The sequence below is a fragment of the Rhipicephalus microplus genome, chromosome 6 (assembly GCF_043290135.1).
Source record: "Rhipicephalus microplus isolate Deutch F79 chromosome 6, USDA_Rmic, whole genome shotgun sequence".
Lineage (NCBI taxonomy): Eukaryota > Metazoa > Arthropoda > Arachnida > Ixodida > Ixodidae > Rhipicephalus > Rhipicephalus microplus.
The window spans coordinates 117,215,393-117,238,919 of NC_134705.1; the positions used below are offsets into that span (position 1 = coordinate 117,215,393).

Consider the following 23,527-nt stretch of genomic DNA (forward strand, 5'->3'; position numbering starts at 1 on the left):
GGATAATCGCTGCTCTTTGCGCATCAAACTGTGGAGCGGAAGAGACTCGGCTTCATTGGTGACCTTCGTGTTTGAAGCCGCCTGAGGGACTCCCATCGCCAAGCGAAGACCCTCTCTGTGCACTGCCTCTAGGCGTTCAAACTGGCTTGGTGATGGTGATATCAGGGGCAGCTGATAAAGAATGCGGCTTGTTATAAGCGCATCATTCAATTTAAGCATGGACATAGGATTGTTGCCCCAACGGACCCCTGCCATGCGACGAAGAGCGTTGATCCTTTGCACTGATGCAGTGACTATACCATCAACCGCACGTCGCCATAATAGCTTGTTGTCGATGGTAATGCCCAGGAAACGGACACTTGTTGCACAACAAATTGAGTGGCCTCGAATATTCAGCGACAGACGTGTTGACTTCCGTCGCGCTTCCGGGAAGAGCATGAAGGCCGACTTTTCCGCTGATAAAGATAGGCCAAGTGTCAACAAGTGACGCTCAATGATTGAAATAGCGCTCTGTGCTATCCGGGCCAAACGCTTGTGCTGGTACCCTGAGATCCAAATGCAGATGTCATCGGCGTAGATGGATATTTTAACTGCTTTCATGGCTGAGTGCAGAGTGTCGCGAAGCCTGGCCATGGCAGCGTTAAAAGCAAGGGAGATAGAACCCTTCCTTGTGGGACGCCGAGGGGAATGCGTCTCTCTTCGCTCGTTACATTTCCAAGCTTAACACGAACACAGCGGTCTCTGAGAAATTCATGTACGAACCGAAGAGCATTTCCCGACACACCCATGGCTTGGTAGGCCTGTCCCTTGGTAGGTCTGTGTGTTCGGATCTTCCCAGAAACACTATTTATTACTGCCCATATCTTTGTCAAGGGCGTAAACGTTGATGAACTCTCAAAGAAAGCGGCCCATTGATTTCGTCTTAATTTGTTTGTATGGCGACGAATCGCAGCATTTATCCTGTTATATTCGGTTTTCGCAGACGGATTTCCTTTTGTTCTTAATATTTTCCGCTCCGCTCGTCTACGTGCTGCGCAGAGGTTCTTCAATTTCAAGTCAGGAGCAGGAAAATGGTCGGGCAGTTTCAGCAATGAAGTTGCTGATCGCTTGCTTTGCAACATATCTGCGAACAGCTCACCAGTGGATTTGTCCAACACTTCTCTATAGGTGTCCCAGCGTGTTACATTGCAGAATTGTCGACCAGCAGTTCGAAATCCCAGGATATTGGTGAAGATGGGAAAATGGTCGCTGCCCATCTTGTCTGGAGCCGTGGTCGATGATACCAGAAGGTCCGTGGAGTGAAGTACAAGGTCTATTGCACTCCATGAATCTGGTGGCCTGAAAAATGTAGGTTTACCATTGTTCGCCACACATAAGTCGGCAGCATCTGCAGCTGCTAGAAGTTCCTTGCCTCGAAAATCCACACTCTTATCTCCCCAGAGTGGATGGTGCGCGCTAAAATTACCACAGATTATTCGATGAGCGGGACATCGAGTGCAGAGGTCCTTTAGGAAAGTCTCCATAGAGACCTTTTTTCATGGGCTTATGTACACCGATACCACACTCCGTTTTCGGTTTCCCAGGCACACTTGCACAGCAGCGACTTCCAGTGAGTTGGAACAGAGGTCTTGCACTGGTAAGGTGACGTGAGGTATTTCCCGCCTTATGTATATCATTGCGCTTCCATTTGCAAACGACGTTATGCTCGGGTTGCCGTGTCGGGTGTACCCTGGGAGCGTCCTTGCATTCGGTAGACCAGCTTCGGAGAGGGCTAGAATCGGTATTGGAATGTCGCGCAGGAAAAGGTTGAGTTTGCACAGGCATTTTAGAAGACCGGCGCAGTTCCATTGCATTATTAAGGGCACTTTTGAAGGACGAAATAGACCAGGTGGGCGAGACAGTGCCATTATTCTACTGTAAGTTTGTGGAAGCAGAGCAAAGTAACACTGACTCTAGAGCCAGGACTGCTTCCAACATATCCTTCGTTGAACTCGCAGGCATCTTAGCGACGTGCGAACGTAGTGCTGTGAACAGAGCGCGAATAACGTGCTCGAGGTTTTCTTGCTGTTGGCTTCCAGATGGCACTTGAGATGGGCTCAGTGCATCAGCGTAGTTGCGCTTGGCGGACTCTTTCGTGATACATTTCTCACCAGCGTTGAGCACTTGCGTTGACTCAGTACCAGCTCTTGTCGGATTTAGGAGCGGAAAATTTCCTGCGTACTCGTTATCCGAACCGCCATGTTGTGGCGCGCCGGACGTCTTCTTTGTGAGTGATGGTTCGTTCACAGTCTTCGGGCCGAGGACAAAGGTCTTATTTCTTCGCTGCGCAGCTGTTCGTGCTGGACATCGGCCGTAGCTAGCTGGGTGGTCGCCGCCACAGTTTGAACACACAAGTTTTTCTTGCTTGCACCAACTACGTGGCCTTAAAGGTGCAGTAGGGTTTTTCACAAGCAGAGGCATGGCTGTGTGGTAGAACACCCGCTTTCCGCGCAAATACCCATGTCTCCCTCTACCACATACACTTTAATAATTTTATTTGAATCATTCTTGATTTTTTGGTCACGCAAGGTATCTTTTTCACTCACAAATAACCACACCGATACCTATGCCGGAACTTTTGCATAGCTACCCGTTTAACGCGTTAAAATAAAAGAGCGAGTACAATTTTGATCAACATAGAATAGCCGACGTATTATCATCGCCGCAAACAAAAATCCCTGAACACAAACAAAACGCAATACTCACAGCAACACCAAATAGCTATAAAAAAGTATATAATTTATCATCACTCCATTTTTACTGACTAGCAGTTCTTCCTTTTATACATTTGTTGTTCGAAAGTTTTTTTAATTTGGTAGTATAGCATTTGTCAACTATAGATTGTCTTGATCCTTTTATTGCTATTGCTAACATGCTCCATAGTAAATTTTGGAGGTCATCAATATTTTGAAATTTGTGAATATTTTTTCTGTTCAAATATTCTTGTTTCAATAATGTGTTAATTTGATCACAGAGTGTTTGTGAACCCTACCTTCTCCTTATCCTATTATTTCTGTATTTAACATGTTGGAATATATGAAGCAAACTTTTTTGCTAGTCGTGTAAGGTGAGTGAAAAGGTAGTGTTATTAGTGAGAGATGTGTCTCAAAACCAAGCGGCAATGTCTTAATTCATGTATGTTCAGTATGCCCAGTTTGCTTAAGTGTTCTTGAACAAACTGGGCCGGAGGTCATTTCTACGACAACGAGGGAACAACGACGCAACGATCTGCCACAATGCGAAACCCCTTGGCAAATTGTACTACCTAACGAGAAGATGAGCTAAGAACTCGACAGCTTTGAAAATACTTTGACTAACGTAGTGAGGCAGTCTACAACAAGGTTGCCGAATCAAGTAAGGCAGCCGTCATGGTAGTTTGCCGCATACCATTGAAACTGGCACGACTCCACTTGAAACAACCTGCACCACAAAGGTGGCATCCGCAGCTACTACTCAAGTTAATAGAGATAACCAAGTCTAAAACACCTCCGCGGTAGTGCTTTGATTTTCTGGAGGTCTATAGATTGTGTGTACGTGGTGGACAACCGAATGCCATCCCGAGAATATTCAGCGACAATCTGTTACAAAAAACAAGCCATTACCTGGTGCCAAGATGTAGAGGGTATCTCAGATCATAAGCTGGCGTGACCTTCGGCTCAAGATTCCACCAGCTTAGCACAGAGTGATAAAATATACAAACCTCACACTTCTCAAAATATACTTGAACACCGACGTACGACAAGGATGTGTTGTGCCCCACCATATATTGAGGCTAACAGTTCCGCATCTGGAACGGTTTTATTACCTAAACTCTACATATCTGAAGTGCCAGTTGATACCAACGCTTCTCTGCATAGCTTAAGAATACTGGGGTAAACCTGTGGAAGCACAGTGACCTGTGATACTCACGATTCTCCTTTACTTTGTGAGTCTGTCTGCTCCCGAACAGGCTTAAGATCTGAAGGGGTCTCGAGGATCAATTCTGACGAGCAATGGCGGCCGCGTGTGTTCATAAAGAGAAAGCTCTTTGTTGACGATTCGCCATTCTTTATTTTTCTCAACGGTAAACGTTGTATACCGCTTCATATCTTCCTGAGAAGCCACGCAATCGATAATAGCGCTCCTAATACATTATTTAACATCGATGCTTTATTTCGTAACCTTTGTAAAATGTATCGCTTGATAAGCTTGAACGAACACAAGATAGACACGATGCAAACCCAAAACGCATTACTGTGCCGCTGAGTGAAGCTCAAACTTTGGGTGTTGGTTGGTTGGTTGGTTTCTCAACACCTTGGCGCAGCCCGCCTAGGGGGATAGGCCAAGAATGGGACGGTGCCTTGCTTTTTAAATTATTTCACTTGTTGAAAGGGAGGGTCGGATTAATTAGGTAATATAGGAAATAATTTAAAGTTGTTATATTTCTAAAAGAAGAACCTTAAATAAACATAATAAACACACAAAAAGAAAAAAAGAGTTCTATACATAAACCACTGAAGTTATCTATTTTTAGCATTCAATTCTTTTAGATTCTTGACGCTGACTATAGACGCGGGTCGGTGGCCTGGAAGTGCGCCTGCCAGTTGACTGAAACTCTGACGAGCGCCAGAGAGAAGACGAAAGATGCGATTAATCGATGCCACCCTCCAAAAGGGGTTTCATGAAAAGCAGCTGCCACGAAATAAGACGCCACTAAAGTGCCTACATTTTTCCCTGTTCTTTCTTTAGTACCGACAACCATCGAGGAACCTCAGAAGAATCTCATTGCCTAACGCTCATTTTCGGCAATCATGGTCGTCTTAAGCCTTTGGCAGCACCTGGTGAATCGATTCGTATGCTCACCGGAGGAGAAAGGCACATCTCATTTACTTAAGTATGCGTCGCTAATGTACTTAGACATAGTTAGACAAATAATTGTGGCAGAGGCTGGCTGTGTGTGAGAGAGGGCTGAGAGAAAATGCCGTTGTTGGTGCTTACTTAGGTAAAGGGGAAATATCTAGGGGCTATGAACGTCGCGCTCACACATCACTTACACAGCACCAAAAGCACATTCATCGTAAACCTTATATTGATACGTGCCATTACGGGGACTTCCGCGGTTAATGTTTATTATTTGCTGGCCAGGTAGTCTCACAGCTTCCGCTCCCTGTCGAAGCTCGAAATGCACGTTCCGGGAGTCATAGAGAAGTGAGTGTTGTACAAGAGCCAGGCGATCTTTGGTGGCAATTTTAGGCTCAACACAGCATCAACCTGTAACAAGAAGTCGCAACAGAAGCAGTCAACATGTAATAAACCATTTTTATGTTAGTAAGGTTTAGGTAAGTAACGCTTCGTTTATTCAAACTTACATTTGATACGAAATTGCCGTGTAAGGCTGAGTAATTGCCTGACTACAAAAGTGGAGCCACATCGGGAGCAAAGCAAAACGAACACATCAGTGTACAATATAAGCGGAAAGTTCAACAGTACATATTATTCTACACGGATTCCAGTGTCAGAAATAATGGTGAGTAGATAACGCGAAAATGTAAACACATCTCGCTATAATGCAATCATAATACAAAAATGCGTACTTTGAATAAAATAAACAGTAAACATATCCTTGCTGAAAGTAGAATGAATAAATATATAAACAGAGCTCTCTTTCTATACTATATAGAGTGATCGCAATCACTGGAAATATTACTGGAGTAAAATACCGTCATATATTATTCTACCACCACTACACTCTACTGCAGGGAACACCTGTCGTGAAATGAACTACCTTGACAATGAGTCAAAACAAAAGCATAAATATTGTAATGGAATTGCTGGCTGTCAATGTCACCCAAAAATTATTCTAAGAGGCTGCGTACAGTGCTGGGACCTGGAAATATCGGTCACCAGCTGTTTTATATAAGGTCCCCATAGTTCCCGGGTCTCGAGCATTTTCGCCTTCATCGCAAATACTGTAGGGATCGAAAGGAGTGTAAATAACAGGGACCCTGAAAGCAAGGCGACAGCGTGCGTCCTCTTCCCCTTTATTCATTGGGACGTACCCACTATTGTTGCTTTGTGCTATCGTTTGGATACTGTGCCATCTTGTATCGCATCATTGGACCCTATTCTAGCATTTGGCTATGGGTCCAAACAGTTTTTTGATCTATCATGTTGGAATTGGAAATAAAGTGAAATGAAATGAAAAATCAATGAATGAACGATTCTTTCTTATAGGTTACATGCCCAGACGCTGCCTGGACTGCGAGCCTTGTTCAGGCTCGCAGTCCTGGCAGTGTCTGGGCATGTAACTGTGTAGACTATTTTCCGCAAGGCAAATGGGCGCCACCATATTAGGCTCTTAAGCCCATGTTTTCGTGTTTTTGCACATCGCGACGGGAATTAATAAGCCCATGAAACATCATATGCACGAACCCAACTGTTTCTGTGCGTATGCGCCTATTCTAACAATGTTCGTTGAGGTGTTCAACATACAAAACACTTAGGTTAACAAGCCACTATGGCGGCCCACAAACACATTCGTAAAATGGTCTATATCTAAGCCCTCGCTGCTATCAGGCTTGGTCTAATAAATGACAATACTGACACCAGTTTAATTTCAAACTTCCTTAGTACGAAAGTGTACAAACTACTAAAAAGTGCGCTTGTTCTTAGGCTGCTTTTCTGTCGCCTAATTGCCTTTTCGGAAGTAAATATTCTGTTCAGCAAATGCAGCCTTTGTCCAAATCTCGAGAGCAGTGTTTTCAAAGGTCATTACCGCTTTTGTCACAAGCGGACGCATAACATGATCTGGTCATTTCATCCTTGGAGCGATGACTCAAGTATACTGGTTTAGCAGCGTCCAATTTTTAAATAGAGAATTTTATGCGTGGAGTAAAATCCAGCAGTTGCAGTGATCCAGTGTTAGCGAATTTCCCCATATGAGATATTATTGTCAGAAAGCATATTTATACCCATTTATTTAATTTATCGAGAGCATGTTTAAGATGACTGTGACACTTCCTGTAATTTCTCAAAGTTTATGTGCCGCATCCGCACCTGCCATGTCACCGGTAACTATTGCATTTGAGCCACTACTGTGCAAAAAGGTGGTTTGCGTTGCGAAAAAATTATCACAATCTTTTGTGGCATTCTCGAAACTCTTCTACATGCGAACATAGCGTTAAAAAAGCAGAATCTTTTTTGCAACACAATGATTTTCCGGTGTTAATTTAAACAGTTGGAATTATTAGTGAACATTCAGATAACCAATTTTTTTGCTCTTTCATCTTCTTAGCTGCATGTATACATTTCATTTTTCGAAAAATATCTCAAAAAACAAAGTCACCATATTACTGACTTAGTAATCTTCATCTTGAAATATCTAAATTAAGCAGCATAAAAAAAGATCCATCAGCGCATGATCCAAAAACGTCTGCATATGTTCGCAGACTCACCTTCCTTTTTATGGTATCCCAGCTGTCATAGAAGAAGACATAGTTAGAGATGACTCCCGATTCAACGACGTTGTTAAGAGTTTTCAATCTCACGTGTGGATCGCAGACCTGCGTGTACAGGTATAGAGATATTTATTCACCGACTCGGTGGCATTAGCTGACGCCAATTTAAACAGTGACGATGCGTTTAACGCCAATCGGAAACGCGCAACTTTTTTGGCGTTCTGTGCAACATCGGTTCAAGCGAAAAAAAAAACGCATAGGGCGGCGGAAAATCCAGCGTGTCAAAACATGATAACAAGAAACAAAGTGCCTACTCTGTCTAAGGAGGAGCCCGTGATGCGCTTTTATTCGACATTTATGTCAACGTTGTTGGCAATAATTAGTTTTGCTTCTTGTCAATCAAACTCTACATTAATATGTGAAATGAACGGACGTCGCCTACTCGATTTCAGCACTAAACTTCAAAATAAATCGCAAAGAATTTCGCATTGAAAAAAAAGAACAACCTTGTCCTGTGCGAAATTCAACACGGTGCGGCGTCGAAAAATGTTTTTGTCTGTCGGCAGAAGTTTTCTTTTTCAGAAGTGGGTGTTAATTTTCGGTGTGGCATCTCGATGCGAGCGGGCTCACGATGGCGGTTCTTTTTTGTGGAAGATGCTTGGCATTACGAAATTTCGCTGAGCTATTTCAGCGTAGCCGATAGATAGCGCCATTATCAATCTTCACTGCACGACAACTACTACGCTGGCATTTATACAGAGTGGCTTCACTGTACTGAGAACATAACAGACAGTATCGAAACGTGCAAATTCCGATATTCATTTTATGTATGGCAAGATTTCAACGGCATAGTATTGGTACACTTGCTCCCTACTTCAATAAACTATACGGGCAAAGCTCAACCCTTTCAATTTCACGAAAGTGCCTCCTCCTAAAGCAGGCCTGCTCCTGCTCACACGCTACGTGAAAGCCTCGAAAAGGGACTCCACTAAACCGGACCAGTTTACACTGCTGCGTTTTATATTATAGCGATATATGACTGAGCATACGTCATGCGAACTGGTCAAACTATAACATATGTGGGGATCGCTTTACTATTACAGCGCTTTCATATGCCATCAGTGGCTCGACCGGGTCAAGCAGGCTCTTTACACTTACCTGCTCATATGCGACTTGCGTGTACTGATCACACGGAGCAAATGGAGCATCCTCTATTGCAGTATCATTATGCGTCAGCTGATACAGATTGACCCCCATCTCGAACGAAAGGCCCACGTACAGACTGCTTCTCGGGTAATGCTGCGAGTCGAGGAGCAGCTTGGAATGCCTCTCCTGCGAAGGCGATAATGTCCAAGCTGACAGTATCCTTGGAACTGGAACCCGCGTTGGTGGCAGAACTCGTTAGAATGTGTGTAAGGAAGGTACTCGCACAAAAGAAGAATAATTGGAGATCGCCTGGGAACCGTATTATCCACGAATACCAAAAGATATTCGAGTGCCAGGATTGTTGTTCTCAAATATTTTTTTTCCGCTGTACTGAACTTTGTATAAGAACATAATGCCACCATTGATGAACGAGCCCCTGTGACTCATACTCGTTTTGGGGCCACGAAGAAGAAGAGAACATTTTGGTTGCTCTTATTCAGGTCTACCCAGCACCTCCATCAGTAATGTCACGAGCAAAACAAGACCTACAGCCAGGAGTTCACCTAAACCAGAGCAACCAAAATGTTCTCTTCTTCTTCGCGGCCCCAAAACGAGTATGAGCCACATTGGCTCGTTCATCAATGGTGGCAATATGGAAACATGGTGAGCCCAGCCTACTTTCCCCTCAATAAAACTAGCAACATAAAAACTTATAAAAATTCAGAGCTACAAAAGTGTACAATCATAGGCAGAGGCCGAAAAACGTGGCCTCTTCGATCTACCGTTTAAGGCATTGCGTGTTTCATCACATAGACCATTGTGCGCTTGAGGGGAAACCATTGCCACTTGTCTAGTTTCGCCTACCAGTGTGCGTTTGCTCGTCTTCGCTCAAAAAATAAAAACAAAAAAAGATCATGAATACCCCATCCTGAAAGTGAACAGTGCGATCTTCAACGTGCGCTGGATAGTGCGTGTGCCGTAGGTACTATTTATTCTTGGCGATAATTCACAGAATAAACAGGCGTAATACGACTCTCAAACACATTATATGCTAAACGTAGGGTTTTTTGTTGGTATTCATCGGCGGCAAGGCAAATTTGGCGGGTACTCACGATAGAGGAGAAGTTGGTGTTTGTAGTGTTCAAACGCTCGTCGGTGCGGCGTAGCAGACCTTGTCTCTTATCTGACCCTCTTAACTGGTAACCGCGATCAGGATATCCACGTCGTAGCTGTTTGTCATTGCGATGGTAGGAAAGAAGAAAGAAATAACAGCATATTTGTCAACCTAGAAGTGCTATCGGAAGGAACGCTTGAGTTCGTTTGTTTGTTTGTTTGTTTGTTTGTTTGTGTTCGTGTGCGTGCGTGCGTGCGGGCGCGCGCGTGTGTGTGTGTGTGTGTGTGCGCGCGTTCGCGTGCGCGTGTGCGTGTGTGTGAGAGAGAGAGAGAGCGTGTTTGACAGATTACGAGATCAACAAAGAACGCCGCTATTGACACATCGAAAACATGCACTGAGCACACTGAGCATCCTCTAACTACAATACAGAAAAGTAAGATCTGAATAACCAATGAATAATAACGATTCGTCATGCTCCTGATTTAAGCACATTCCGTTCTTTCCAGCTTTGTAACAAAAATGAGAAGAAAAAAAATACAAAACCGGAATCAAACTTTCTGGTCTCATAAGTTTAGTGTTTACTGGAACGCTGTTTTAGTTAAGAGGAGTTATGCTTAATGCACCTCAATTTTATGACGGTTTTCTGCCCGAGGTAATTTATAAAATTTTGCATGATGTATTTTAGTGTACCCTAAGAAAAAACAAAATCAAACTTTTTCCGTAATAAGTTGATTGTTTACCGGTACACTGACAGCTATGCGTACTGCTCCTAAATTCATTGTAGGCTCTTTGTCTGGGGTAATAAAAACGTTTTAGATATGTTGTTGAAATACCAGTACGCCACATTTGCCTTCTTAAAGGTACACTTATTCTGCTACACCTGTGAATTGCTGCTTCTTGCACGTTTTCTAATTGCGTGTACAGTAGTATTTATGCTTTAGGCGGCACTCAATTCATTGTCAAACGTCACAGAGCAATTACAGCTTTTCTACCACGAGTGATTTCGCCTTTTGCTGCTACTTTCTCTAAAATAAATGAGAAGATCAGGCGCTGTAACAAGGCATGGCACAGCATTGACTTGAAGTTTCGTATATAATGATCAATTAATGAAAGAATAAGGGGCCCTACGGACAGACAGCGCTTCAATACATCTATTTTCGGATGACAGATGTAACATGTGGAAAAACCTCGGCGTAGGATGTCGCCACCTGTCCTGCGAACACTAGTAAATTCAAGGGAATCAACAGCTCATTGCTAACATAAAAAAAGCGAACTTAAATAAATAAGCTCAAATTGAATCATGTCGAATATCTTATTATTCTTTGATTGAATTCAAATCGCTGCTGAAGAACACTGTTTAAAAAATTGGCTGTCTAATTACTTCTTTTTTTTTTTTTGGTAAGACAAACAGTTGTACACTGTCGTTTTTTATGAAAGAGAACACGCGAACGCGTGGCCGGCGCTCTGCGGCGGCTGCCTACGGCACCATATACCGACAGCAAAAGAAAACCCGTTCGTTTTCAGCGTCATCTCTTGGCAAAAAATTAACAGCATATCCGCGGAGGGAATGATGGATAGTGAGGCGAAGCATCCGTCCATATGTTCGTTCTTGAATCCGTCCATCTGTGCGTGCGTCTGTGTGGCCACCCGTGCGTCCAGCCGCCCGTCAGTGCGTGCGTCTGTTCGTGCGTCCGCACGTTCATTTGTGCGTCCATCACTGCTTTCATCCATGCATCCGCTCCTGCGTCCGTCCATGCGTCCATTCGTCCGTGCAGACATCCGTGCGTCCATCCTGCATCTGTCTCTGTGTCCGTTCATCCACCTATTCAACCCTCCAAGTACCACAATTTCGCATCTTTTCATCATATATTCCTCATATAGAAGCACCGCCATCCAGCGGACATTCCAAAAACTCAACAAGAGGAGGCACACGCACACTTTCTCACGGCTTGCGCTTCGTGTCTACTTCCCACCTTTAACCACCTCAAGTTTATGGTATATACTAGTTCACTGTATTCATGGCACTGCGGCCCGACGCTCGTTAAACATTTGTAAAACCTAGCAGGCTACGCCTAGCGAGTATAACGTTGCAAACCTTTCTTGTCTTCTATGCGTTGTTGAACAATAAAACAATTCGCAGCGTGCGCGTTAACTAAGAGCTGAATTCTCCTGTCTCTCATTCCCCCTGAGCAGCCATTGGCATGTACATTGAGCACTATCTCTTATTGATAAACAACGCAGAGAAGAAATCTCTCACCGGCACCACCTCGGAGGTCAAAATGTTATACTTGTTACACACTACTACTGCGGCCACGAGGGACGAACGGGTGCCGCCAAAAGTAGGTTTTTCAAGTAATTTTGTTACACCAGATGGTTGTACTCACCTGAAATGTTGTACCTGTTTGCAATAAACTTCCCTGTTTCACCCCTAAAAATAATAATAGCGAGTTATGACGGGTAGACAAGCGCTGCGAGATTGCACTCGCTCTCTGCTCACGCCTAGCGTAGTCCACTGCCAACGTATCAAATATCAAATGCTGTGCACGGCTACGGCGCAAGCAGCAGTAATCGCCCGATATCACTCACCACGCGCGGAGAAAGGGAACGTAATCTAGCAGCGCTTGTCTACTGGCCATGACTCGTTACATTGCTTGGCAATAGAGGACGCCAAAAGCGAACGTTCTTTCTTCACTTGTCGGTTGAAGGTGCTGCAGGCAGCCTCCGCAGAGTGCCGGCCACGCGTTCGCGTGTTCCCTTTCATAAAGGACGACCATGTACAGACATAGAAGGCAAAAAAGGAAAAAGGATGGTTGCGACTCTAAACCTGGGTGAATTTCCAAGCTCAACTAAACTTCAAAGAGAAGTCTTACCGGATTTAAAGCTAGAACTAGATATAATCAAGCTTAATTTACAAAGTTTTTCATCAAACGCAGAAAGGTAGTCATTGGTGACATCAAATCATCCTACGGTTATATTAAATGCGGGGTGCCACAGGGTTCAGTTTTGGGCCCTATATTGTTCTCTCTTTATATTAATGATGTCCCGCGATCCCTACAAAGGTCAAGGGCACTGATGTACGCGGACGACACTGTTTTAGTTTTCACAGGACACTCCTTAGCAGATTTACAAAATGACGCGATGACCGATTTATCGAACATTTCGGAATGGTTTGCCAGGAATCAGCTGACTGTTAACTGTACTAAAACAAAGTATATGGTGTTTCACTCTCGTAGGAAACATATTGACGCTGAATCTCTTAACCTAACAATAAACAACACTCCTATTCAACAAGTTCCTTGTTTTAAATATTTAGGCGTCACTTTTGATGAACACTTACACTGGCATGAGCAAGTACAAAGTGTGTGCGCAAAGCTAGCCTATGGCTGCTATTCTCTAATAAAAGCTCGCCAATATTTTCCACAAGCTATTCTCCGCACACTCTACTTTTCATTGTGTCATTGTCACATAGGTTACTGTCTGGAATCGTGGGGTGTGACGTACAACAGTTATCTAAAAACTCTTGAGCGACTTCAAAAGCGTACACTGAAAATCATAAGCCAAGGTGAATCAGTAAGTAATATTTTCCAATCACAACGCATTCTCTCAGTTCCGATGTTGCGTGACTACAAAATTGCTGTTTCAGTAAATAACATAATTAATAGAAATTCACCTTTGCCTGCTGATCTTTTTTCAATTCCTAAACGCAATACGCGACATGCTTCGAATGGTAATTTCAATCTGCCCAAATGTTTTAATGTTTACGGAGAAAGACTGATACAGTTTAGTGGAACAAAAATATGGAACACGGTCCCCCTAGAGATTAAAACGGCACGTAATTTCAGCATGGCATGTAAATCATTTTTTCTGTGGAGTCAAGACATGTAAGCATGTGTGTGTGATTCGATTTTCATTGTATTTTTTTAATAAGTGCCTATGTATAGAAACTAGCTGCAAGCTAATAAGTATGCATATCTGCAAGAAAAAATGTATTACTGTGTTATCTGTATCACATGATTGTTTTTTTTATGTTGTTACCTCAGAGCTGACCTGTACACTTTTTTATGTTGCACATTGTATTGGACCGTCCACTAGCCACTTTAGGCTATCGGTCCAAATAATCCCTGTAATTGCATATATCTATTTATGAAAATAAAGCTTCATTGATTGATTGATTGATTGATTGAAAATGTCATTCCCCGATAAATATCCGTGGGATTTTATGGTCTTATCCGTAAGCATTAGTGAACAAATGTGGTCAGCAAACCCACCTAAACGAAGTGCTTTCTTGAACCAGCCTCGAAAGTGAATTCTTCATAATTTAAAGATAGACCGGTTTTTCTCCGAGTCGACGCTGTAACGTTGTCGCATTATAAACGTCTGGGCATCCGGGCCACTGTAATGCTTTTACTTTTACCATGCTGCACGCCGTTTACATGAAGAGAACAGCGGACGGCTGATCAATAGCGCTCGTGCGCACCACACAATGCTGGAGGCTACAATGACCTCTCTACCCTGACGGTCTGTTCGAAACTTTCTCGACCGTTCTACTCGCAAAAGCACCCCTTGATTTCTCCACATCCTGGCATATCGGCTGACTGTCAGGGCTTTACGTGACTGACCTGCATCCAGCTGACCTGCATATCCGGAGCAGGCCGATTTCGATCCTTGCTTGCGGAATGGGCCCTGACGCCACGTTCGCTTTTCGAGGTCGGTAAGTTACAATTGTATGGCGATTTTCGTTGAGAGGGCAGGATTACTCAGAAACGCGTTTGCCAGAGCGTGTAAGCATATTTTGGGGCTCCAATCGGAGTATATGTACTCGTTCAGACCACCCTCGCTCTACCACCATCACACAGTGGCAGAGCGAGCTAGAGCACTTTTACGCCGCCGAGAGTAGAGGAGATCAACCAAGTGAACTGCTCTCGCCTAAAAAACGTAGTAGGCGCGGAACGAGAGGGACGGCTTGAAACGCCACATTCATTTCACTTTTCTTAAGTTTTTGTTTCAGCCTATAGGAGTGCGGAGGCAATGGTAGCAACCAGGTGTAGTTCGACGCCACTGAGGCTGGCCGTATATGCGCCATTTGTACGGTAGCGAGGATGACGGCTAGGAAGAGTACGCCGATGCTTAAGCTGTGTGCGTCATTCGACAATTGTACTACATATCTGTGCATTGAAATAATGGCTAACATCTGACTGGCCAATTATATGCGTACTTTTCTGCTGTCCTGCAAAGAATGCCGGGGCTTTGAAAGTTTTCATCCCATGGTATATTTTACTCATCACCCCCCCCCCATCTGCTTTCCCAAAGCATGCCGCGTTGTAGTGGCACATTGAGTGATCATGCTCTCAGTGACCTGCCAGCCACCCCTCCGTGTACTACAAACTCCTGTTCCCTCAATAAAATTCGTCACTGAAAAAAAGAAAGAAGTGACTGCTTGGGTAAATCTGCACAACTTTCACGGCAGCAGGTACACAGAAGTGTGCAGTGTATGGAGTCTAGGTTTGGAATACCTTTATTAGGCCCGAGGAACCGCCAGCCGACAGCCGAGATAAACGAACCAAGATGATGATGCTACGTGACAACGATGAGGATGCATGAGCAACACATGGTAATGATGATAATGTACAGATGAAGAGGACTGGTATACTAAATGCCCACACTAATTCCCCCCACGTGAAAGCGGCCAGCCTGGCCGCGGCAAGTCAAGGGGACAAAGAACGTCACATGAAGGGCTTCATACGGGAGACATGGACGACCTCAGTAGTTCGATAACGGCGATCAGCTGGGGCTACAAGTGGCGTCACGCGATAATTCACTGGTGAAGTTTCTTCAAGAACTGTGTACGGCCCGATAAACCGTGGCTGGAATTTGCCGCACAAACCAGGTGTGCGAATAGGCGTCAAAAGAAGCACTTCGTCTCCAGGTTGAAAGGATACAGCACGATGGGATTCATCATAAACCAGCTTTCTGTCTTGCTGTCGGGCTTCAGTGTTTATACGAGCACGTTGGCGGCTCTCTGCGAGCCGTAAAATGTATTCCTCTGAAGAGGATGGAGATGAATTCACATGGCAGGTAAAGAAAGAGACGTCCAGGAGAGAAGTAGGGGAGCGTCCATAAACTAGGTAAAATGGTGAGTAGCCGGTTGTCCGCTGAATAGCCGTATTGTGGACAAAAGTGACGAATGGTAAGACTACATCCCAGTTCTGGTGGTCTGGTTGAATGTAGGCGGCGATCATGTCAGAAAGAGTGCGGTGAAATCGCTCAGTGAGGCCGTTAGTTTGGGGATGATAACTAGAGGCAGTCTTGTGAGTTGTGCCAGAAGCGCGAAGAAGTTCGTTCACTAGTTGCGAAAGGAAGGCCCTTCCACGGTCACTGAGCAATACACGTGGAGCACCATGACGCAGTATAATGGCTCGGAGGATGAAATCGGCAATTTCCGAAGCTGAACCGGTAGTGACGGATGCCGTCTCGGCGTAGCGCGTCAAATGGTCAACGGCTGTTACTATCCATCGGTTTCCAGCAGCACTGACTGGAAGGGGGCCATAAAGATCGATGCCTACAACTTCGAATGGTGTGGCTGGGCATGGAAGAGGCTGTAGTGTACCGGCTGGAGCAGATGTGGGTAGTTTTCTACATTGGCAGGTAGTGCAGGACCCAACGTACCGAGCTACACTAGTGGTAATACCTGGCCAATAAAACCGACTTCGAAGGCGATCGTAGGTTTTGTGATAACCAAGGTGACCTGCCGTCGGATGGTCATGAAGTGCTCTGAGGACTTCGGACCGAAGCGATCGGGGTAGAACGGGAACCCAGCGCTGACCATCAGGATGGTAAATTTTGCGGTACAGCACCGAGTTGTCCAGCTTAAACTGCGAGAGTTGGCGACGGAGCCTCGCATTAGGTGGATGGGAACTGCCAGTGAGGTAGCCTATAATACGTCGACAGTATGGGTCAGCCAGCTGTCGAGAAGAAAAATCGTGCGGGTCGTCCGAAGGCAGCTGGTCCATAGAGGCGAGAGAGGAAACCGCCGTAGACGTGGTCTCCGAGGGCGTGTTGTGCAAAGTGATTGCGGAAACGCTGAGGGGAGCCGCTGGTAGTGGGCAGCGAGAGAGAGCATCGGCGTCGCTATGCTTTCTGCCACACTTGTATACGATGTCAAAATCATATTCTTGTAGGCGTAGAATCCAGCGGCCGAGGCGTCCCGACAAGTTCTTCAGTGTCGAAAGCCAACATAAAGCATGCTGGTCGGTCACGATGGTGAAATGGCGGCCATGAAGATAGGGACGAAATTACTGTACTGGCCAAACGATGGCGAGGCACTCCTTCTCGGTGATCGTGTAGTTCCTGTCGGCTGCGGAGATGACGCGGCTGGCGTACGCAACGACTCTCTCTCGCGAAGAATTGTCGCGCTGGAGGAGCACGGCTCCTAAACCGTGGCCGCTAGCGTCTGTATGGAGGAAGGTCGGTGCACCATCGTGAAAGTGAGAAAGTACAGGATAGGTCATGAGGGCACTCTTCAATTTGTCGAAAGCCGATTCACATTCCTGAGACCACTGAAAGGGCGTACCAGAAGCAAGTAGCTTATGTAGTGGTGCGGCTATGGAGGCAAAGTTTTGTATGAATCGCCAAAAGTAAGAGGCGAGACCAAGGAAACTTCGCAAATCTTTCGGCTTGTCAGGGCGAGGGAATCGAAGCACCGCAGCAGTTTTCTCAGGGTCTGGACGAATTCCGTCCTTGCTCACAACATGACCGAGGACCTTGATAGATCTGCTGGCGAAATGGCACTTCTTGGTGTTAATTTGAAGACCAGCGCCCGCAAGGCAAGTCAGGACCTCGTCCAAGCGTTGCAGATGTTGAGGAAACGTCGATGAAAATACAACAATGTGATCGAGGTAACATAGGCAAGTCTTTCATTTTAGGTCACGCAGTACGGTGTCAATCAAGCGCTCAAAAGTTGCGGGCGCATTGCATAGACCAAACGGCATAACATTGAATTCGTATAGGCCGTCCGGGGTTGCAAACGCAGTTTTTTCTTTGTCCTCTTCGTGCATGGGGATTTGCCAATCGCCGGAACGCAAGTCGAGGCTTGAAAAGAATTCACCACCTTGTAAAGAATCGAGGGCGTCGTCGATACGTGGCATAAGGTATACGTCCTTCCTAGTGATCTTATTGAGTGCTCGGTAATCGACGCAAAGTCGTACGGAACCGTCTTTTTTACGCACCAGAACCACTGGAGACGACCAAGGACTGGTTGAGGGTCGGATTATCTCCCGTTGCAGCATATCGTCTACGTTTTCCTCAATGATTTTTCGTTCGGCTAGGGAGACGCGGTACGGACGACGATGCACAATGGATGTTCCGTCGGTCTGAATACGATGTGCTGTAGCAGTTGTCTGACCCAGGCTGGATGAATGAACGTCAAAAGAGTTTGCATGCTTTTGCAACAAATCAAGCAGCTGCTGCTTCTGCGAGTCTGTCAAGTCCTTGTTGATGGCTGCTGTAAAGGCCGAGGAAGCAACATGATCTCCAGGATGGCCTTTAGAGGAGGCAGGGGTAAGAGGCACGACGCACACAGGCTCCAGATCGGCAACGCAGGCGACAGTAGTGCCCCACGGCAGTAAAATTTTATCTGGTGTGGTGTTCGTAGCAGCGAGGACAGCTGATCCATCGTTGAAGCGAGCCACACCTGATGCGAGAGCTATGCCTTTATTACGGCAACGGGGCGATGGAGTTACCAAAATGTCACCAGAGTCGACGTCGTTGGACAAAACTGTGACTAATTGATGTTCGTTCGGGGGTAACTCGATGTCTACAGCAGCGATGAGTCGAAGTGGCCTGTAGGTTTCGTCACTAAGCAAGTGGTCTGTGTCAGTAAGATGGACGACACGTTGTGCACAACAAATAGCCGCGGAAGCAGACAAAAGAAAGTCCCAGCCTAAAATGAGTTTGTGGGAGCACGGGGATAGCACAGCGAATTGTATGTGATGAAGAATGTCGTCGATTAGCACACAAGCAGTACAGAGAGTGGAAGGGCGAATCATCGTTCCCTGGGCTGTAACCAGTGTTGGTCCATCATAAGGCGTCGTGACTTTTGAAGACGGGCACACAAATCAGCACGAATAATAGAAAACCCAGCCCCAGTGTCTACCAAAGCATCAACGTCTACTCCCTCAACTGAGACTGCAATCATATTGTAAGGGCGCGCTGGAGGAATTGGAGTACTGTGTAGGAATGCAGTTTGTCCTCCAAAAACTGCATTGCTTAGTTTTCCGGACGCCGATCAGAAGCGAGGGAACCAGGCTGAAGAGGTGAAGAGGAGCGACGGTAGGGCGATGGTGAACGGCGTCTGGTTGATCGAAGACTACTGCGCAGTTCACCGGATGCTGGCGGAGATGGAGACCGACGCGGCGGTGACGAATAACGACGGCCCTGGTACAAGGCTCCTGCGATATAGTCTCGTTCGCGTATGTCGTACCCTCGGCGCTCATCTTGCTGGCGCTTGCGGAAAAAGCGTGAAATGTGACCACGATAGCCGCAATAATAGCACGTAGGGCGAGTCGATCGATAAGGAGGGTGGTATCTTGTGTTAGATGCACCGGGAGAGAGGGCAGTGAGAGGGACAGATGATGGCTCAGGCGGTGGTGATGCAAAGCTCGTGGGAAAGCTTCTGGGAGGTGCGGCAGCAACCGACGCGTACGTTCGTGGTGGCGATGTCGAGCTGACGGTGCCTGATGGTGCAGCGACGGCATGCGATAACGATGGGAGAGTACGATCGACAGTGGGCTGCAGGTGGGCCATATGTGTCATGGACGTAAGCTCCTCCCTGATGACATCCCGCAATGACGTTGAAGAAGGCTGAATGGTACATACTGAAGGTAGTGTGAATTCCATTGATTCTAATTCTTCTCGTATTATCACCCTTATCGTTTCTCGTAGGTTTGGATCAGTCGTAATACGGGCCGCGTCACTGTCCGGTTGTAGGCGCATCGACTCAAGTTCTTCGAGGCGGTGACAGGTTGTCGCAACGTCAGCAACGGTAGCCGGATACTGGATTGCAAGGGCATTGAATGCGACGGGTCCAATGCCCTTAAGAAGCTGGCGTACCTTGTCTGACTCTGTCATTGGGGTGTCAACCCGTCGGCAAAGTGAAAGGACATCCTCGATGTAGGATGTATACGACTCCCCGATGTGCTGTTTCCGAGTCGCAAGAGCTTTCTTTGCGAGAGCTGAACGGACAGCCGGTGTGCCAAAGACATGGCGAAGCTGATCTTTGAAGGCTGACCAGTCGGGGATGTCCATGAAGTGGTTGAGGAACCACGTCTTCGCGACACCCGTGAGGTAGAATGACACGTAAGGGAGTTTGTAGGTGTTATCCCACCGGTTAGCAGCGCCGACCCGTTCAAAATCGTCCAGCCATTCCTCCACATCTTCCCCGCGCATACCAGCGAAGGGATGGGGCTCACGCTGGAGGCTGTTAATGACGTGAAAAGGCGCGGCACGCGGTGGCGGAGTGGGAACGGCTGCAGCACCGACCTCTTCTTGGTGCGACATATTTCCGGACACCTGGCCCAAGCGGCGACCTGAACGTAGCTCCAGGGGGTAGAGTGGTCGAGAGGATGGCGGGGGATCCAACAGCACGCTCCACCACGTATGGAGTCTTGGTTTGGAAGACCTTTATTAGGCCCGAGGAACCGCCAGCCGACAGCCGAGATAAACGAACCAAGATGATGATGCTACGTGACAACGATGAGGATGCATGAGCAACCCATGATAATGATGATAATGTACAGATGAAGAGGATTGGTATACTAAATGCCCACAAGTGTTTGAATAAGCATATATGGTACGTGTTAATTGTAACAAGACAAAAGGGGAGGTCATTGAAGTTTGTACTAATTGAACGGCTGCAGTAGGCGTGTGTGGAAGCGCTCAGCTAATAAGAAATAGCATTGGTCGATAGCACTCGGCGAAAAAGAATTAAAACTCATGAATAAAGCAAGCTAGCGTCGGTTGCTAGGGATTCCCTGCGCCTGCTTCCTGATGTCTTAAGTATATCAGCGTAAATAAATCACTACAGGCGGGTAGGATGTTGTGTTATCTGTATGGGTTTGTTCTCGTCTGGTCCGGTGCTTCGTAGCTTTGAACAATGACGGTTGAGTAAAGTTTTGCAATTAGAAGAACAAAAAATGCTTCCGTCTTGATTCTACGGATTGACCAATTTCATTAACAAAACGACTTGCGAAGGGTGATAATTTTGTTATTAGGACTTTTGACTGTACACTGAAAAACTATAGCACATCGTTTTCGAAACGTAATTCTGCAAATCGAACACCTCTAAACAAACGAGCGTGCTGTCCTCACTTTCCAAGTTCCTGGAAGTACCGCCGAAAATGCATGGTCCAGTCAGAAGAGACGTTGACTTGGAATGCGCCAAAGGCCAGGACAATCACACCGTTCGAGTCGCCTCCCTGCAGTGACCTCATTTTCTGCACATGTAAAAAAAGACGCACGGCGCACGAGTCATTTCCATGTCCAGCTATGGCTTGGACGATGCGAAGAAAGCATAAGTCATGCGACATCATAAACTGTGAATGTCAATGCCACTCAACCAAATCACAAGAAAGAGAGGGCAAACGACGTTTATGCCAAAGTATATGGATGCTTTAACTGTTGAATTGTAATTGGGAAAGGATTGCGAAGGAAGAAAAATGAACTTGCCGTAGGTAGCAATCGAAGCATTATAGATTTGTCTAGTTTGTTTCCTAATAAAAATAGCTCATTTTTGTAGTTCGTTGCAGTGAGGATTATGGTAAATGAACTGACGCAGCAGTGCACAAGTATACATACTTGAAATCCTAACGACACTATTTTTTACGGCTGGTAAATTTGGTAAATATAGCGTTTCTGTAATAAAATGATTCATTTCACTAGAGCTGTTGAGCTATAGTGCGCAGTACTGGGCACAGTGCAGTAGCACTTTAGCCTCTGCTGCACACTCGATGTTGCTGTCCTTGCACCGATCTACTTCTTCTTCATTCCACTGCCATAATGCCAGCACCTCAATGTTCGTGGTGTTTTGTTGCATAATGGACGAAGTGCCTTATTCTGAGTTGAATTGGAGTTTCAGAATCCACTGTGGTAGAAAAGCTGCTGATACGCTAATCATTCAATTACCCTGCTTCTCAGTTTTCGTTTGAAGAACTTTAAATGGCTTCATATACGAGCTGGAGCAAGTTGCGCGTCTCGTTTATTTGAAAAGTAAATTCTTTAAAGAAGTTGTTTTTTTTTTTACGGTGGCACCACTATACTACAAATTTTAGCTCCTATTTACTCGCGCTGAGCAAGTAATCAACAACTGAAAGACACCCGAAGTGAATTCGGAGGCTTTTCAGTGTACGCCGTGTTCAGTTTGAAAGAACAGCGTACCACAATTCGGGGATTAGAACTGTAATAATACTCCGTGAAATATTTCAAAACTGGGCGTCATTCGTTATGCTTGCTCCGTTGTACAAGTTTTTAGCCGCCAATTTTTATGGGTCTTGAAGTATTGAATACCAAAACAAGGATATGAATAATAAAGACACCGTATTAAATGGCTCCAGAAGTATTGGCTACCTATGATTATGTAATGTACACCTGAACACCTGCCTACAGGCCTGTAGCATTTTGCTTTCATCGAAACAAGACCGCTGCGACTGGGATCGACCTCACGGCCTAGTCTGCAGCCTAGTGCCGTAATCGCTAATCCACCGCGATGCACTCGGACAAAACAGCATATAAATGCTCGTTCTGGCAGTGAGTGTGTGTGTTTTTTTCATTCATTACCCTGTTCAGAGAGGTGAATTGACCAATTCGTAGGTGTAAATGTATGTAGTTTGCTCTACATATATTAAATTAGAGATCATTGGCAAAGGCGTTCGGCCTGCAGTGGACCTAGGATAGGCGAAAAATTATTATGAAAATTATAATGACGACACTTTAAGGTGTTTCTTCTTTGAAAACCCAAGAATATGCTTTTGATGAAATAACAATAATATATTTCCACTTGCTACATTAAGATAGATTTTACCATAGCCAATTAGGCACAAGTATTGTTAATTACCCCTAGTGATCTGGTACACTGCACACACAGGAAAATAAATATCAGAAACCTGGCAAAAACAGCGGAAACAATTAAGAAACGATGGTCCTTGTGCGTGTCGAAATGCATTACCATACTTCTCACCGAAAACGTGCTGGGCAGAACCGCCACGAGATAGGGCATAAGACCTGGCATTGTGATGCAATTGAGGATGCCGTAGTGTTTGATGTTGCTCTTGTTGTACAGTTCGAGCAGTTCAGTGCGGGCCTCCTCCAAGGCAGTCGGCAGTAAGGCTGCCCCAGTTTTTTCGTTGATGCCGTACCTGGGCACAAAGAGGTTCCGCTTGAATTTCCACTTTATATGCATATGAAAATTTGCAAACTCTAAATCGACTGACTGTGGCTTATCACCACACAGAGTGCAGCTCATTGTGCTCCTGTAGCATAAGTGCACTACTCAAAACGCCGCGCCTATTTACCAACTTTCGTACTTATGGCCGCCTATTGCGGAAAAGAAGGCCTAAGCCATTTCTCATGCATCAAACGTTGGTGTGTGCCTGTGTGTTCTTCTCTGTAAAGCTTGTGCGGTTGATTCCGGCATTGAATGAAATGTTCAAGGCACCGCTATTCTTTATCGAACATTTTGCGTCGCACCAACTTTTGATTTTGATAACGAATAAAAAAAGGTAGCCTATATTGTGTCATTATG

General features: G+C 45.5%; 1 protein-coding gene across 1 annotated transcript in view; it reads right to left on the bottom strand.

Moving 5' to 3' along the window:
* Window positions 1–5,169: 5,169 nt before the first annotated feature.
* Window positions 5,170–23,527, bottom strand: part of LOC142765996 (uncharacterized) — a 28,142-nt gene continuing 9,784 nt past the window's right edge. The window contains exons 5-8 of the mRNA XM_075867806.1: window positions 22,964–23,141; window positions 8,634–8,807; window positions 7,473–7,580; window positions 5,170–5,289 (exon numbers count right to left, since the gene is read on the bottom strand). Of these exons, the coding sequence (XP_075723921.1) occupies window positions 5,170–5,289; window positions 7,473–7,580; window positions 8,634–8,807; window positions 22,964–23,141 (580 nt within the window). The remainder of the gene's footprint in view (window positions 5,290–7,472; window positions 7,581–8,633; window positions 8,808–22,963; window positions 23,142–23,527) is intronic.